Source organism: Phallusia mammillata, chromosome 5 (assembly GCF_965637545.1).
Source record: "Phallusia mammillata chromosome 5, kaPhaMamm4.hap1.1, whole genome shotgun sequence".
Lineage (NCBI taxonomy): Eukaryota > Metazoa > Chordata > Ascidiacea > Phlebobranchia > Ascidiidae > Phallusia > Phallusia mammillata.
This window is the reverse complement of record NC_137256.1, coordinates 15,635,410-15,653,846: the sequence shown is the minus strand read 5'-3', so window position 1 is coordinate 15,653,846 and position 18,437 is coordinate 15,635,410. Positions and strand designations below refer to the sequence as shown.

At 36.0% G+C, this 18,437-nt stretch overlaps 1 protein-coding gene across 3 annotated transcripts; it reads right to left on the bottom strand.

Annotated features, from left to right (window-relative positions):
- Window positions 1-228: 228 nt before the first annotated feature.
- Window positions 229-18,437, bottom strand: LOC145228056 (histone acetyltransferase KAT2A-like). 3 transcript variants are annotated; one of them, XM_080093030.1, is made up of 17 exons: window positions 18,138-18,437; window positions 13,126-13,194; window positions 9,969-10,047; window positions 9,787-9,923; window positions 9,587-9,724; window positions 8,069-8,196; window positions 6,638-6,829; window positions 6,414-6,532; window positions 6,213-6,344; window positions 5,988-6,157; window positions 4,144-4,369; window positions 3,772-3,926; window positions 3,500-3,703; window positions 3,076-3,190; window positions 2,912-3,015; window positions 561-645; window positions 229-500 (listed from the first exon to the last, which is right to left on the bottom strand). In XM_080093030.1, exons 1-17 carry the CDS (start codon window positions 18,297-18,299, stop codon window positions 307-309), a joined length of 2,409 nt encoding a protein of 802 aa, XP_079949156.1. In that variant the 5' UTR covers window positions 18,300-18,437; the 3' UTR covers window positions 229-306. The 3 variants fall into 3 exon arrangements, with proteins under 3 accessions (XP_079949156.1, XP_079949157.1, XP_079949158.1); XM_080093031.1 differs by having other exon boundaries at window positions 9,787-9,902; XM_080093032.1 differs by lacking the exons at window positions 229-500; window positions 561-645 and adding an exon at window positions 1,367-1,596.

Genomic DNA, 18,437 nt, shown 5'->3' with positions numbered 1-18,437 from the left:
CACAGGCACAACGCGCTGCTGACTAACATATCCGCTTAATCGCTTTTGGATCGACGATAAAGGTTTTTGCAATTTGATTTCTGTTTTGAATAATATACAACTTGCTTTCATCGCTTATTTGGGTGCTTTCAAATGTAATAATATATCAATTTGCTTCAACAGGATTCTATTAACTCATCCACCTTTCAAAATTGACTTGAGTGTTTGCACATCCCTACCGCAAAAAACTAGAATATGGCCACACTTTTATTACTTCTTTTAAGAAAGATAGAAACGATGCAAAATACTTTTGTCACCAGGTGGCGGTCATTTATCGTACAAACCATGATCTCGCAACTTATTATAAAAGAAACTTTCAAGAACATTAGCACATTTGTAGTAATCCGAATCCATGGAATTGAACAAACGGCAGTTGTCAAATATTAATTGTGCGTCAGCAATGAACGATTGTCGGGTGGAATATTGTTTTTGACGAATTCGCTCACTCAAGGTCTTCAAATCTGATAAATGTAATTGGGTAAGAAAAATGTTCAATTCCATGCATGTACCACAGTAATCACCCATTGGTGTTTTGATCACATCATAATAGTCGGGTACTTCAGATTTTTTTACAGGTTCTAAAAATGGCCAAGCACTGCTGTGGTTCTGAAAGGAAAAACGTCTTATTTAGGCTTGTCAGAGGTCTGGGATAAGCTGAGACTCTTCTCAGGTTTTAACGTCACGTAGCTAGTATGTCCATATTTTTTTAGTCGGTCTGTCATCTTTTCTATTTATGATGCGCTGGCCTGCTACAACCTTAATATCAAACGTGTCATAAATTTTACTTCAACTTTGACGAACTTCACGTTGCATCAAAATATACACATGCCATAGGCTGTAAAGGTAACTATTTGGCCGATTAAGGCAAAAATTTTAATACTAAACGAGTAACCTACTGCAAACAATTGTTTACAATTTCAGCACATTAGGACTTGTATTTCTGACCTAAAACTGAAACCGATTATTTCGGAGTTTAAGAATCCATTGAAAGTTAAAAATTTTTTAGAATATCTTACATTGCACCAACCAACAAAGCATGAAACTAGATCTTCCATGTGGCAATGACTTCGCGTGCCACCATTTTTCTGAGTAGCAAGGTTGGCACGCGTGCCATGTTGCCGACCCCTTTCTTGGATGATATGCTTTAGTACAACCGTTTTTTACAAAATTTACGTTTTTGGGGCCTGTGGGTGAACCACTGATTCATTCGGGGTCAAATTTTAGGAGGATCAAATTTGGATTAATAACTATCATCTGTCCAAATTTGAGGCATTCTTTCCTGAAAAAAGAAATACGAAGAAAAAACAACATCCCCTTGATTGAACCCATAAAAAGCGTTCGGCAGTTTAACGCGTCATTTTGAACTAGAAAGCGAAATAGGCTTTAAAAAAACAACTGGCCGTTTGACGTGTAAATTAAGTACTTGCGTGCGGTCCAGCACATTTGTATGCTGGGTAACTTTCGGAAGCAGAACTAAATGACGAGAGCGTCATTAAGGAAATTCCCAAATTAAAATGTTGGATCCCACTCCTCTTAAAATTCCTGGATACACCCTGACTGTAACACACTTTTATTAGGTTTTATTCTGGCAATCTTTTTTCTTTGTAATCATTTCATATCTTGATATATTTTCTTTTCAGTACTTATGCTGCCATGTTCGACATCTGTATTGTTTGCCAAAAATATATACATACTAATTTTAGTGTACTGAAAGTTTCAGCGGTGATATCTTAAACCAGGGGTCACCAAACTACGACCCGGACCACATTTTTGGTTTACCAAATGTATTGATAACTTTGTAACATCCAAAATTCAATTTAGCCTTCTCCTTAAAAAAGTTTTCCTGTCGCGATATGTAGAGTTGATATGTTAATTATGCGCAAACAATTGCCTTCTTTTGTTACAAGTGACGTAATATACAAGCATTGCTCGCAAGATGAGACTAAGCATACAATTTAACAGTTGGATCCATAGGAGCCGAGTAGGCGGTGGCGGTGGCGGGGTGGCGCCGCCACCTTGGATTTCTAAAGCACGATGGCGGCCACCGTGGATATTTTGGTTTGTTTGTAGCGGTATTTTGCGAAAAATTATCAAATTTGAAGAAAATTATAACCAATTTTTTTAAAACAAGTGTACTGGCGTAATAGCCACAAAACGTGGCTTAAAACTGCAACATTCTTAGGTTTGTGCCTTGTTTATGACGTCAAACACACAAATGTCTGCCAGTGAATGTTTGGTCATTATCCTGTATAATGCAAACGTGTCGTAGTAAATAGTTATCTCAGGATAAAAAGCAGCAACAAGTTGACGAAAGATTTTTTAAACGTTGCTAAACCGATGACAACCGTTACAGCAACGTGTTGCAATTGCAAACTATATATTATTTCAAATATATCGTTTTTTTTATAAAATTATGAAGAACTTTGCATTCTGTGGAAAGTTTGGGCTTTGAGTTCTTGTGATTGCACTCATTAGTGACGTCATATTTTACGATCGACACCTTGCATTTTTGTAAAACTCGGCGCCTATGGTTGGATCTATAGATTTTAAACAGGATTGTAGAAAGACCATATCTTGGCGACCCTATAAAAATCGCCTTGCGGACTAAGAAACAGTCGTTAATGCATGTAAACAATGCGGCCTGCGCGAATCATTTTAAACTTATCCGCCCGCAGTGAAAAAAGTTTGGTGACCCCTGCCTCAAAGGGCCCATGAACAGAAAAACAAATAAAGGAAAGAATTCAACTAAAAGTTACAAAATAATTACACCACCCTTTCTTGACAAAAAAATGTCGAAGACACTAGTGTAAGACAAAAAAAAAATAACGAAACTGACAAGAAACAGTATGTACTCCCGTCAGGAAACACTTACCTTAAGACTTTGTACAATGGATTTGAGTGGATTAAAAAGACAATCAATACTGTCATGGACTTGCTTTTTCTCTCTATTTTTCATATTTTCCCAACCTGTGTTTCCTGCCGTAGTATTTTCGTTTAGCGAAAAACAAATTTAAGGTAACATACACATTTAATTACTTATTCCCAGTATGCTTTCCACCGGAATCTGTCGAACACCATCTTTAAAGCATGACAAACCAGAGTAAATCTGATTGATTTGTTGTTGCTTTTTCTCAATCAGTTTTTTTAATATCTGTAAAAATTTAATGTGTCATGAGCTAGCAATATTTAAAATACACTAAATATGGAAACAGGTTTCCATTATTGAGTTATACTTAAAAAAGAAAGTGGTCTTCGATAAGTATGCTGCATGTCAGAGGGTCAGATACTGCTCAATCAAAAGAGTCTAAGTTTAAAATACACTACTCTAATTGAAATGCTTGGACTAAAGTGTTAAACATACCAATCATTATCAAGTGGTAGCTTGACATGTTGCTAACTCCAAATCTGCCACCTCTTATTACATTTACTTGTTATATGTTATAAATATTGTCATATTTACCTCTTTTTGCTTGCGAATAATATTACTAAATTCTGTGTAGGGAATTCTTGTATTTAGCTCACATCCCATTAGTGTGGCACCCTCGTAGTCTTTGATGTATCCAACATATCCTGATCGTGGCACATTTATTTCTTTGCTAAAACCTTGTTTTTTAAAGTACCCTATGGCATACTCATCAGCATATGTCAAAAAATGAAGCACATTCTGCAAAATAAAGTCTCAATTAAAATGAGAAAGTTTTTCACATGTACTGCTGGACACTATCAGCAAACCTGTTTAATATGATATTCCTTCAAATGGTTCATCAAATGTGTTCCATATCCTTTGACTTGCTCATTTGATGTAACAGCACAAAATACGATTTCACTAAAGTGCTGGGATGGAAACATACGAAAGCAAATTCCTCCTATCACTCTGGAGTCTTTTACTGAAATTTTATTCTTTGTGAAACATCTCCATTTTAACCACTTGTAGCATATTATTACATGTGCATGAATGAACCAGTGTTTGGCTGTTCACATATATTACTGGCGCTTTTATTGGATAAAATTTTGTAGTGCTTTACCAATGTCATTTTGGGGATGAAATTTAGTTAGGATCTAGTTAGGAATAATCCTACAACAAAGCACAAAACTTTAAATTACCCAAAGCAAGTGTACGATGTCTTGTGTCAAACACCAGTCTTGCGATATAATCTCTGGGCATTCTAGGCAGTTGGCGAGCAAACACATTTTGTATTTCAACTAGCCATGTCAAGGTCTGTTTCGTAGCATCAGTTGAATTTGAAATAACATGGAATTCAATCAAACCTCTTCTCTCCTCTTGTCGAGCTGCTTCATCACGAGCAGATTGTGAGGAAAAGTGAGCTGCCTAAAAAATGAATACAAAAGTGACTTAAAGATACATTTAAATACTATACGTCATGTTTAACAATTTGTTTAACTCATAACGTGCCACAAACAGAATTAACCATTATCACACCAAGTAGTTATTATTGGGCAAATTTAATACCTTGGGAAATAAAAAAATAACACTACGAAAGTAAAAAAAAGATATTCTGTCACAAAAACGCAACAGAACTTTCCGGTGACTCATAGGTTGGGAAATACTGCACTAAACCACATTGTGGCAAAGGTTTTGCAGTGTGCGGTAATTATACCAACAATGACCATTTAATAATGCTTCAACAAGATTTTGGTAACAATGGTTTGGCAGTTTGTGTTTTATGTTCAACAACAATGTTTTTGTCAGATATATAGGAAAACGTGGATTGATATTTGTTCATATCATTTTAAAATTAAACCCTTTCTGTGGTAAATGTTTAACCATTTAACAAACCACTGTCAATTGTGTTTTACATCACAAATGTGTTGACCTGCAGCAACCTCGTGCATTCTCTAGCCAAGACAGTTTAGCAATAATTTATGTCATAACATTCATATTAAATCTTGGTCTGGAGCAACTCAGCGTTTTGACGCATATTGTGGGTTGTGGTGGTAATCAGACAGACGATTGGACATTTCACAACAAGCAACAATGACCAGACTTATAACATTCCATCACATTCAACCTTATAATTTTGTTCCAAATGACACGGAACAAAAATATGTTGGGATAAAGTGAAAAAAAATAGGTGAATCTAAATTAAAGTTATAAGCTAAAAACTTAGCAATGTCTTAATCAGCAAGGCATGAAACTGAAAGTCATGTACTTTAGCATTTATGGTAGTTTGAATATTTTACATTTATGGGTCTTGTGGTCAAATCATTGAGTCACCCTGGTCACAAATGTCACAAAATAAAATAAAATAAAACATTTTTTATTAACGCATATTAGTAACCTTGACCATAAAAGGAAATTGTGCAGCTGTTAATCACAACTGGACACATTATTGACACATGAAATGATCCTGAAATGAAATAGAAAATGGCACAGACTTTACATTCATATGCACTACCACTTAATTTAATAAAGGTTTACTGTAGTGATGCACCGAAGTTTCGGTTGGCCGAAACATTTCGGCCGAATACGCCGTTTTTCAATGTTTCGGTTTCGGCCCGAACTTATTTTAAAATTCAGCCGAAACCGAACTTTTTGATTGTATGAAATTAATGCCTCAAATGACAATATTGCCAATGTCAAACGTCATAAATTAACTAATTGTTGCATCCAAAAAATGCGAGCCACGTTTTCTGCAAACTATTAGAAGTTTAGTATAGCATACGCATTGTGAAAGTGATTTTGGAGTGTCATAAACCAGTTCACTTTCATCAACAACACGGCATTTGGGTGAAAACATCGATTAGAATGGGGACTTTAGGTTCGGCCTGATTCGGCCGAATTTATTCGGCCTTGTGGCCGAATATTCGGTTTCGGCCCGAACTCTTTAAGGCGGGTTCGGTGCATCACTAGTTTACTGTCACCAATTTACAGTATTTTAAATGTGCATTGATGTAATCTACACACTTTTCACGAACAAACTTCCTACCTCAGGTCCAAGCATTTGAACAGGGTCAGTCACTGTGGCAACCACTTCATTTAGTACCTCAAATGAAACTTCACTGTCATTTTCAGAAAAGCGAGGTTGTTTTGAATCATCAGCCATCATGTTGTTGTCGGTCATTTTTCTTTTTTCACCCCTCACACTACTATCTTTACCTATAAAAAGCAGTTTAAGATATAAAACATTATCTACAGGGTCACCATTACAAACCTGGTGTTATTGATCCCAAATTTAAGTTTCGACCACTGTCACTTGGAGTGTGGGGTATTCCAATTGGTGAAGTCATAGTAAACAAGTTTCCAAAACTTCCGGGTGTGCCAGGGCTAGTGATAAATAACTCGTCTGCCCAAGGTAAATTCATTTTTTATGAATTATTTTACATACAAATCTTATCTAGACAAGTAGGCATACTTGCAGAATCATTAGAATGTGGTGATGGCAAAGGCATATGAGCAGGCATTTGCGAAAAGTCAACATCCCAAATTGGTGAGTTACTAGCATTCAGTTCCTCTTCCAACATTGACAAAAACCTGTACAATTTAAGCTGGTATAATTTCTATCTGAAATGTGTGTAGTATATCGTAAAAATTGTCACCAGAGACTCAGTACGACATAATCTATTGTGAGACTCTTACTTTGGAAAGTGTGACAGTATTAAAGTACGTTTGTCAGCAGGAACATGAACTTTTTCAGAACGAAAATTATCCAATACCCGTCTTCTTAAAGTGGAAAAGGTGGATTTTAAAAACGGTCTTCCAAATACCTCTACAGGAAGATGAACAGAGAGACTCTCACAAAATTTTGGTACCCGACAGTAACATAACCACCTGCACAATGCAAAGCATTAGTCTTTCTACTATTCATAACAGAGAAGGCTACTTCAAGTTAACAAGTGATTCAGCCCACACAGGTGTAACTTTAAACTGTGCAGACAAGCCCTTTAAAACTTTGTGTGAATAAATCAGCCCACAATACAATCATGTATCAACTAGAAGGGTGGCTTAGCACATTTTGTTGTTGCATTTACACTATAACCTATTTTCTCATGGTTCCCCACACATGTAAAGTTAAAAATAGTGCATTTCAGGAGATAACCATGGTCCACATGCTGCCCAAATTTTAGCCTAACTAATGGGGTTTGACACTAAACTAAAAAAATATGAAAATACCTCAATGACTCAATCAATAGTACTGCAAAATTTCAGCCCAATCTGCCAATGTTTAAAATTTCAACCACTAGAGGTGTTTTGAGCAACAACCGTTAATGCTTCTGATGTCATATGGCTGTTAACAACCCTCTAACTGCCATGGCGCAAAAACGTCCACCAAGCAACCCACCAACGAGTAACATACAACTGGTTGCCCTTGTAAGACTATTGCGCCACAGAATTTTTTCGTTTGTGGTGCCCAGTAACATACAAATACGTTTTACACTTTGGGGGCTTGTGGGGTAAATGTTTGGGCTAAAGGGTTGAACACAACAATCGATACCTATAAATGTCATACTCTGCAAGCTATCCAAATTTCAGCCAATTCCGACATTGTTTACAAACTTACCCATTTTAGGGGGCTAGCGGGGTAAATACTGGGGTTATCAACAAAAACGAAGTGGTATGCACATCTACACAACTTTATCTACCATCTGTGTAAATTTTATCCTAATCCATTAAATGTTTGATGCAAAATTGAGTCGGACAAATTTTAGGTAGAAAATAACCCATTTTAGGGGGCTAGCGGGGTAAATACTGGGGGTAATCAACATAAACAAAGTGGGATGCACATCTACATACCTATATCTACCATCTGTGTAAATTTCATCCAAATCCATCAAACATTTGATGGAAAAACGGGTCGGACAAACTTTGGGAAAAAAACAAAAAGAAAAAAACAAAACAAAATCGAGTAAAATCAATATGTGTCCCCTTCAGGGAAGGGGACCCATAATTACCACGACAGGTTAAGCTTTTCTTGCAATGACAGTGATTAAGGGTTGCTTTTGACTGTTGCGATGAGAAATGGCCAGTTTTAAGGCACTACATAACTGAATACACGAAGTAACAGTTTACCTGGTGTAATTCATTTTGTATTCTTGAATATCTCCACTTCTTGCTTTTCTTGTGGAGGGTGTTTCAAAAGTTTCTTGGTTCAAGTAAAGAAGAAATATTTTGGCAAGTTCATGCATCACTTGAAATTCCTAAAAATATATCTTGAAGTTTATACTCAACTGAAGCTTTCAGTATACTTAAATCAGTCTGTGATTTTAGTTGGGCAATGTAATTAAACATAAAATCGGTTTTGGCACTATAATGGCATCATCAGTTCTAAACAAGTAAAACAGAATAAAATCACGATCACATTCACAACACACGTTTTAGCAAACATATCAGACCTCTAAAGGCATGTATCAAAAAAGGGCTCGAAAAACGGCATGGAAGAAAATAAATAAACTAAAACGGTAGCTCAGCACATTTTGCCATTGCACTATGACCTTGTTTGAAACATTAATATATTCTCCAAACTTATTTTATATTGGGTCCCATAATAGCCACTGTTTTTAATAACCGGTTATTTTTAGATTTTTAGGGAAAAACTTTCAAAAAGCATTAACCCAACTTTAAGTTTTGTCTGTATTCTTTTTGCATCATTATTGTCATATAATTACAAAAAAACAGCAAATACGGACGGGAAAAATACTTTCAATTTAATCTCATGCTTTGACCCAAATATTGTCGTTCAAGGTCAGTTTTGAAAACAATTTTCAAAACTAAAAATCGTGCTAACTTAATAAAACAACATAGCATAGCTGCGCAAAAACAGCTGATTTCTAATCACAGAAACGACTGTCTCGTAAAACGCCTGAGCACTCCCGCTGCATTCACCCGCCTTAATCGTAAACCAATAAATTGCTCCCTTGAGATTTGAGACTTCTATCTGACTGACAGTGTACACATAATATGGACTGTAAAAGTAACTATTTGGCCTGTAAAAGTAACTATTTGGCCGATTAAGGCAGAATTTTTAATACTAAATGAATAACCTACTGCAGATAATTGTTTAACATTTTAGCACATTAGGGCTTGTATTTCTGGCCTAAAACTAAAACTTATTCTTTCGGAGTTTTAAAGGGTGAAAATTGGTAAATCCAATAAAAAGTTACAAAATTCTTTAGAACACCTTACATTGCACCAACCAACAAAGCATGAAACTCTCAGATTATGTACTTTAGTCAGTACAACCATTTTTAAAAATATCGTTTTGGGGGCTTGTGGGTAAACTGCTGGGTCAATCGGGGTCAAACTTCAGGAGGATCAAATTTGGATTATTAACTAACATCTCTGTAAATTGGAATAAATTTAAAGCACTCTTTCTTGACCAAATGTGTCTCACAAACCAGCATTAGACAGAAAAATGAAAAAAAAATACGGACAAAAACAATGTTTTCCCTTCGTGGAAGAGGACCCATAATGAGATCATAAAAGTGACACACTTCATTTTTTTGTTTTCCAACAGGCTGTTGTACTGTTACTACAGTTTATACAAGATAATAAATAGTTGTAGTACAAAAATTCAAGTTGAGATCTTACCTTTTGTGGTAGATGGCCAAATTTGTAGATTATGAAGTTGGTTACAGCTTTACTAATGCTTGGTTGGCTAAATGGTGGTGAACCCAGGGGACCCTCAATCACAGGCCGGCTTGTTTGTAAAATGCATTTTCTAAGCAGCTGCAACAATAAACAGATGACATGCAAATGTCTGTCCTAAATATTATACTTTCCTAATTTACCTTGTATAAATAGAAATAAACTTGCTTGGTATCCGTATCTTCCTCTTTTTGAACACAAACAACTAGATTTTCAACGTCAACAATCATATTTAATAATCTGTTAACTTCATCTTCTTCTGCAAAAAAGCACATAAAAACTAAAAACGAACCATTGTCAAAAAAATAATTCAAAGGTTCCATACTCATCGTATCAAGATGCTTGACATGAGATGACAACATGTGACCACAACCTTTACATTTTTCTGTTGTTTCAGCAGTTTCCTGGAAAAAAAACTAAAAACTGTCAAACACTCACTCATACCTGTGCCTATCAATGAATGATATAAAAAGGATAAGATCTATCTTTCATCAAAAAGAGACCTAAACTTTAATTAATACTTTTATACAAGCTTCAAACAACCTGGCGTCCATACATAAAAAACAATATCAATGTGAGATAGTAAAAAGTGTGCACTCTATTTTATGGAATTAAAAATTGGAAAAAGCCAGAAATATGTTCCATTTACACCAGCGCTTCCCAACCAGTGGGCCGCGACCCACCAGTGGGCCGCGAAGCTTTTTAAACTATTACAATACCAATATAAAGTTAAAAAACGTTACACAGTTCGTGAGAACGTACTTTCAAGTTTAACTATATTACTCTAAAACAGCGGTTCTTAACTTTTTTTTGTCCACGCCCCGTAAGAGGTTTGTCTGGCACTTCACTCCCCCCTGAAACAGGCAAAAACGGCTGTTTTTTCAAACACTTGCAGCAATAGAACTACAAGAAGTCTCTCATCCTATGTTGTAAACCAGGGGTCACCAAATTGCAGCGGGGGCTTTAAAGATAGTGCAAACATGCAGAATGCATGTTAGTATTTATTTTACCTGGTCTAACAGGATTTTACAAGGCATAAGTATGATCCAAAAGCAGTTTGTTATGTCACAGATAAAAGCAAAGAACAGTAATTGTTAACAATTGGTTTTTTTGTTCCTTGTGATAGAATAAAGGTGCATTAGTTGGTAAATGAGACACTTTTCTGTTTTTCATAATTTTACAATAAAACAGCGGCACCATCTGAATACTAAGATTGTGGAAAGACATAAACTCCGTGCGGTCTTTTCAAAATCGCCTCACGAGTGCCAGGTTGGGAAAAGGCTGCGTCAGGGCTTGTAAGCCATGCGGCTCTCGCGCATGAATATCAAAATTATCCGGCCCGCTGTGAAAAAGTTTGGTGACCCCTGTTCTATACTGATCAACTAAAAACTCTGCCTCATAAGTCATAATTCAAAATGTGTGTTACCTCATAAGGCATTGCATCATAATATTCGCTTCTTTTTAAATACCGTTTGTTGTCTGCTCTCAAACAACGCAGTACATTTGCAAAATAAATTTTAGGGGGACTTGAGTCCAAAGTTAAATAAATTTGACTTTTGGCCCCAGGCCCCCCCGGGAAATGTCTTGCGCCCCCCTGGTTAAGAACCACTGCTCTTAAATATAATATTACCTACTACGAAAGCCGTATAAGATTTCACGTTGAACAAAGCTTTATCACACAAACAAACTACAATTGTCACGTCACAACAGTATTTAAACTGCGATTGTCGCATCACAACACTACTTGTATTAGTAACTATCACGAAATCGAAGACACGAAACAGTCTTAACACTGAAACACTAAATGCTACATTGCGTGTGAGCTTGTCTCCCAATAAACTCCGACTTGATGTCATCATTTTAAATCAGATTAACAGAAGTATTGCTTGTGCGGTTATTATTTTTCTTTCTTATTTTTTGTTCTTTTTCCATTGTGGTTTTGTCGCAATATGAAACGGTGGTCTGCCAAAAATTAAAAAAAAAAAAAGTGGGCCGTGAGGTGGAAAGGGTTGGGAAGCACTGATTTACACCATTAGCATGTTGAATTTTAAGTACTTAAGTAGAACAGAAAAACAAATAAACTAAAACCTATAGGAGTTTATCCTTTAGCTTTTGTGTAGCTAATTGTGTCCAAAACTTGTTTGTAAAACCAGTGTTGTGGAGGCTACACTCTAGTCATTTTGATGTATTCAAAGTTTTGCTGAAAAAATAGCAATAAATTGTGCAAGGGCAAAACAGAAAAGACAAAATTGTTTCAAGACAAACTCGGTTTACTAAAATTAGGTGAAATCCCAGGCATTTTTAAGAGCACAACTCTGATTCAAACTGTTAACTTTTTTAAGGGACCCCAAACAACAGTAGAAAGGTGGCTTTAGATTCTGAAGGACAAACTAGTAAAAAGCATCAACCCAAGCTATAAAACTAATTATCCACATTCTTTTTACAGCATTCTCATGATAAGTAGTATATATTTTGTAAGTTTAGTTCATGTCAAAATTAGAAAGCCATGTTGTCACAAAGTGACAAATTATTTCTAACTGTGTTCTACAATATTTATAAGCTGACCTGCAGTAACCCCTCATCAAGTAGTGGCAAAGGTAACAACGGCCATTTAATAACCACTTAACATGGAGACACGTATTTCATTGTATTCTTACAACTATAAACCTGTAGTGATGGGACGATACCAGGTTTTGAAGCGAGTACCGATACCGAGTACGAGTACCACGTGTATATACCTTCGATACCGAGTACGAGTACCACGTGTATATACCTTCGATACCGAGTACCGAGTACCGAGTACCGAGTACCGAGTACCGAGTACCGAGTACCGAGTACCGAGTACCGAGTACCGAGTACCGAGTACCGAGTACTTAAGTGTAGTGTTGTACTTAGTTGTATATCACTGGCTAATTTTTCTGCCATGGTTGGGGTACAGGCGTGCATACACACATGCACAAAAATGTAATCTCCGTATGATAGAGAAAAAGATATATATACATAAACTGGCGAAACTTTTTTCCAATTTTGTGCTGTCCGAAGCAAATATTGGCATAAAGTTACCCTATTCTTATGTTATAAACCGACCTTCGTTACTCGCACGTTGGTATCGAAAACTGAGGCAAAATATTTCGATACCGAGTACGAGTATCGATACCACTGAAATCGTTCGATACCATCGATACCGAGTACCGAGTACCGGGTACCCGTCCCATCACTATAAACCTGTGTAATAAACATTCAAACAAATAATAGGGGCTGTACACGTAATTATCAGGCTTTAGTAGGCATTCTGCTAAATTGCTCAAGGTATGCCTATGTTGGTGATGCAACAACAAGCGTTTGTTTTTTAGGTGATGGTTGTAGTTCTTGCAGTGGAGGCAGTTAGAACAAAGATTAAACTGGTTGGCCACACTTCCTGTAAGGGGCACCAGTGGCCAAACATCAACATATCACTTAAACAAAATCAAAAAAATTCTTACCCGGCTTGAAGCATCACTTTGAGAACTTTTTTGCAAACCTTTCCATCCCATACATTTGCAACCATCATCCTGAAATATACAACCTGTTTAAAATCATTTTGAACGTCATTAAAAATTGAATAAAAAAACTAGAAGAGTGGCTTTCTGATATACTTCCATTTTATATATTCTATATGATATTTACCAATTTACTATACACATCATTTGATCTACATGTATGATTGTTTTTGTAAACAAAAACAAATGGGTCCCCAGACGCGTGTTTGTGCGGATTTACAGTAAACAAATGTTGCGGTGATTTTTAGATTCTTAAGGACAAATTTTTAGAAAGCATTAAACCAACAATAAAAAAATTGTTCGTATTCTTTTTGCACTATTATTGTCATATAATTACAAAAACATAAAAAAAAACGTAACAAATACTTTAATTTAATCTCTTGCTTTGACCCAGATATTGTCGTCCAAGGTCGGGTTTTGAACACAATTTTTTTAGAAAGCTGTAACAGTTGTGTTACAGACACTTTAAATTAAAAAGCAATTTGCTATAAGTGTATACATAACAAATTGTTTTTCATTTAACTTTGTTTCCCAAAATGAGTACCATTGACCTGTAGTAACCTCTCAGGGTGCACACGCCAAACGACTGTTTGACCTTTTGACACAGTTTTCAATAGCACGCCATACTGAGTGTTCAACAATACCGTTAAGCGTAATTTTTACATGCCTTGAGCATTGACTCCTAAATAGATTGTCATAAAAAACCGCTACCTTATGACGAAAGAAAGTTCTGAACAGTGTGAAACGACGTCTCGTAAAAACGTCTGTCCGACGTCAAGCTGAGCCCTCCCGCTATCATAAACCAGTGAGTTACTCTCTTGGTACTTGTCTACAGTGTATTTCTTGACCAAACGAGCGTTAGACACATTTACGTTTCGGGGGCTTGTGGGTGAACCGCTGGGTAATTCGGGGTCAAACATCTAGAGGATCAAGTTCAGATTGATAACTAACATATGTCCAAATTTAAATAAATTTGAAGCACTCCTTCTTTACCAAACGAGCGTTACAAACCAGCGTTAAAAATTGTACGTTTCGGGGGCCTGTGGGTGAATCCCTGGGTGATTCGGGGTTAAACTATTGGAGGATCAAGTTTGGATTAATAAGTAACATATGTCCAAATTTGAATAAATTTTAAGCACTTTTTCTTTACCACATGAGCATTACAAACCAGTGTTAAAAATTTTACGTTTCGGGGGCCTGTGGGTGAACCGAGGGATCAAACGGGGTCAAAATTCACATGAACCATCTTTAGACCAATATCTATAATGTGTGTAAATTTGAAAAAGTTTGAACCATTCTTTTTTGACCAAAACGTGGGAACAAATCTGCGTTAGAAAAAGAAAAATGAAAAAAAGAAATACGGACAAAAACAATATGTGTCCCCTTCAGGGAAGGGGACCCATAATAATTTGATCCAACAAGCTTATTATTTTAACAATATCCTGCATGGCAAATGTTTGGCTCTTCATATGGATGCAAATCTTTACTTTAGTTTCTAGTTCATCCTTTTAAATGTGTGCTATAATTGTTATGCCATTTCCACTGACAAAACATCAAATGGTACTGTCTGTCAGGTTTGAGAATCTTGCCTTAAATGGTTAGGCATTATCAGCTGTGAAAATGACAATACACAAATAGTTTGCACAGGGGCTTAAGTTTTGCCAAAACATTGGGTATGTCAAATGTTTATGTTTGGTTGCTTTTTGAAATAAAATAAAGATTTTAAACTAATTGGTTACAAACATTTTAATTTGTTTCCAAACTAACTTTTACTAAAACTAAAAGGGTGGCCTAGAACATTTTGCCACTGCACATACACTATAACTTATTTTGCAACATTTATATATTCCCTACACTTAACTTATAATGGGTCCCATATTAGCCACCATCTTTTATAACATTACTTGTTTCTAGTGATGGGACGATACCAGGTTTTGAAGCGAGTACCGAGTACGAGTACCACATGTACATGGGTCATTCCATGTCAACTGCCCAGGCCATATAACCCACCCCCTCAGATTTTTATGAAATTTCATATGTCCATGCAGCTAGTTGCACTGATTTCAATAACAAAAAAATATTTGAAATCTATCAATGTTTCACGAAGTTATGACATTTTGAAAATATGTCAAATATGTGATCACTGCAGCGACGCGCATCAATGCTTTTTGATAATACTGTGTTTAAAATGTCATATTTCTTTCTAATTTGTATATTGTGGTCATTTTAGTAGGTTAGGTGAACCTTTAGGACATTCTCAATCACCTCATTACAGTTTTTCATGTTTTTGAAATATGGGTCAGTAATTAAAGGGGGTTCAGTTTGGGGGTATGCGAATGTGCATTCATGCGTAACAACAACTTTAAAAGCTCATATCTTGAAGAGCACACTAGCTAGAAAGTTAAGTAATGGCTCAAATGAAAGCTCTTGCTGAGTACTTTCCTTGTTCTTAATTTTATGATGATTCTCTGTAATTTGTTTAAAGGAGGGTCATAATAAAACACAGGTTCATTTTTCGGATATTTTTGTGATACTGCGTCTATTATCTATACTTTATGTGCCCTAATTTGTTATTAAAAGTTGTTAAGATGCAAAAGTGTAGTGCAGGTGTCTCACTGGATACTGAATGCCACAAAAAGACATATCCAACACAAAAACTAGGTATTTAACCAATTGACTTTCTAACAGATGAAGAGCAAGTGCTTCTGAATATTTGAGTTGCTGCTGATAAGGGTAATGAATGTTGTTTGAAGAACGTATGTATTTTCCACAGGTACAATTACATTGGTCGGTACCCTTTCTTGCAGAAGAAGTGTTGTGATCCTTTTCAAGTTCACAGTTAACCAGTCAAAAATCGTAATATACGTCCACTCACTTGGGAATGTTACCAAAATATAAAAATTGTAATTTAAATATTGTACCAGAAAAAAAAGACTTAAAGAAACTATCCTTCAAAATGTATCATCAAATGAAGAAGCTTCGAGTTCGACTGACAGTGAAATATGTAACATTGCATTTACTGTTAAAGCAAACGCATCTTTCAGCAAGCTTAATGAAAGTTTACAGAGCGTTGAGGTGATTACCTGTGAAGTTGCATAGTGTGCCTTCAAGCAGTAACATTTTCTATGGGCAAAGAAAATTATGTCAAATTCATGATACCCTTCATGCAAAGATGTCCAATTTTTTTAATGTCAGTGATGTAGACCTATAGCAAGACCAACCTGACACTAAAGATGAAGACAAAATGAAAATAAAATCTTTTGACAACATTATCTCTAAAATGAAAAAAAATTAGGAACAGTGACAGTACGATAGCAGAAAAATACAAGTCCCCACAATGATACCCAAGCAACTGGTCAAGAGAAAAGACTACCTCAAAAGGGAAAATCACACCTTTTCACGGTACAATGTTTAAATTGTAATTTTTATATTTTTGGTAATATTCCCAAGTGATAGGACGTATATTACGATTTTTGACTGGTTTACTGTGGACTTGAAAAGGATCACAACACTTCTTCTGCAAGGAAGGGTGCCGACCAATGTAATTGTACCTGTGGAAAATACATACGTTCTCCAAACAACATTCATTACCCTTATCAGCAGTAACTCGAATATTCAGAAGCACTTGCTCTTCATCTGTTAGAAAGTCAATTGGTAAAATACCTTGTTTTTGTGTTGGATATGTCTTTTTGTGGCATTCAGTATCCAGTGAGACACCTACACTAAACTTTTGCATCTTAACAACTTTTAATAACAAATTAGGGCACATAAAGTATAGATAATAGACGCAGTATCACAAAAATATCTGAAAAATGAACCTGTGTTTTATTATGACCCTCCTTTAAACAAATTACAGAGAAGCATAATAAAATTAAGAACAAGGAAAGTACTCAGCAAGAGCTTTCATTTGAGCCATTACTTAACTTTCTAGCTAGTGTGCTCTTCAAGATATGAGCTTTTAAAGTTGTCGTTACGCATGAATGCACATTTGCATACCCCCAAACTGAACCCCCCTCAATTACTGACCCATATTTCAAAAACATGAAAAACTGTAATGAGGTGATTGAGAATGTCCTAAAGGTTCACCTAACCTACCAAAATGACCACAATATACAAATTAGAAAGAAATATGACATTTTAAACACAGTATTATCAAAAAGCATTGATGCGCGTCGCTGCAGTGATCACATATTTGACATATTTTCAAAATGTCATAACTTCGTGAAACATTGATAGATTTCAAATATTTTTTTGTTATTGAAATCAGTGCAACTAGCTGCATGGACATATGAAATTTGATAAAAATCTGAGAGGGTGGGTTACATTTTGCCATTTTTCTGGGACGTTTGACATGGAATGACCCACATACTGTCGATACCGAGTACTTATGTGTAGTGTTGTACTTAGTTGTATATCACTAGCTAATTTATGTGCCATGGTCAAGGTACGGGCATGCACACACACATGCCGAAAAATTTTATCACCACATGATAGCAAAAGAGATAAACGTAACCTGGCGGAACTTTTTTCCAATTTTGTGCTGTCCGAAGCAAACATTGGCATAAAGTGGCCATACCGATACTAAGTTTGTTTAAAAGCAAAATAGCCACAAACTAACCAAAATATCCACAATGCCCCAAAACTTCGACAACCTAAGAGCCGCACAAAACCAGGCAAAGAGCCGCATGTGGCTTGCAAGCCGCTGGTTGGCCACCCCTGTTCTACAAGCTATCCAATTTTCAGCAAATTTGACACTGCGTAAAAACTCACTCACTTTATGGGGCTAGCAGTGTAAATACTGGGGTTATCTAGACAAAAGAAGGAGAGTGCACATCCACATAACTATATCTATCATCAGTGTAAGTTTCATCCAAATTCATCAAACATTTAATGGCAAAACGGGTCAGACAAACTTCGGAGAAAAAATCGAGTAAAATTAGAAAACTATCACCCACCTTACAGGACGAATAACTTCCAATTTTCTCCAACTTTTTGGCATGCGGATAATTTTTAACTTGCAGTTTTCTTTGGTTAATTTTTTTAATGTTTGCTGGATGGGCAAGCTCACTTGGGACAAACATTCGGTTTTTTGATGCAGAAGCTGTGCTTGTAGACATTTTCAAAAAAGACCAAAAAGAAATAGAAGCAGTTCAAGTATTTCATATAAATCACAGTACCTTTGCCCACTAGTTACTACCAAAATGGTACATAATCCTATGTCCCTATGCAAAAACCTGTCTGGAAGGTAATTTAAA

What these genes read in the sequence shown, in the direction of transcription:
- LOC145228056 (XM_080093030.1), bottom strand. Translation starts at nt 18,299, where the DNA reads ATGTCTACAAGCACAGCTTCTGCATCAAAAAACCGAATGTTTGTCCCA. An exon ending in TTTATTTCTATTTATACAAG is followed by an intron (nt 9,725 to 9,786) that starts GTAAATTAGGAA and finishes TTATTGTTGCAG; the next exon opens with CTGCTTAGAAAATGCATTTT. An exon ending in GGAAAGCATACTGGGAATAA is followed by an intron (nt 3,016 to 3,075) that starts GTAATTAAATGT and finishes ATACTACGGCAG; the next exon opens with GAAACACAGGTTGGGAAAAT.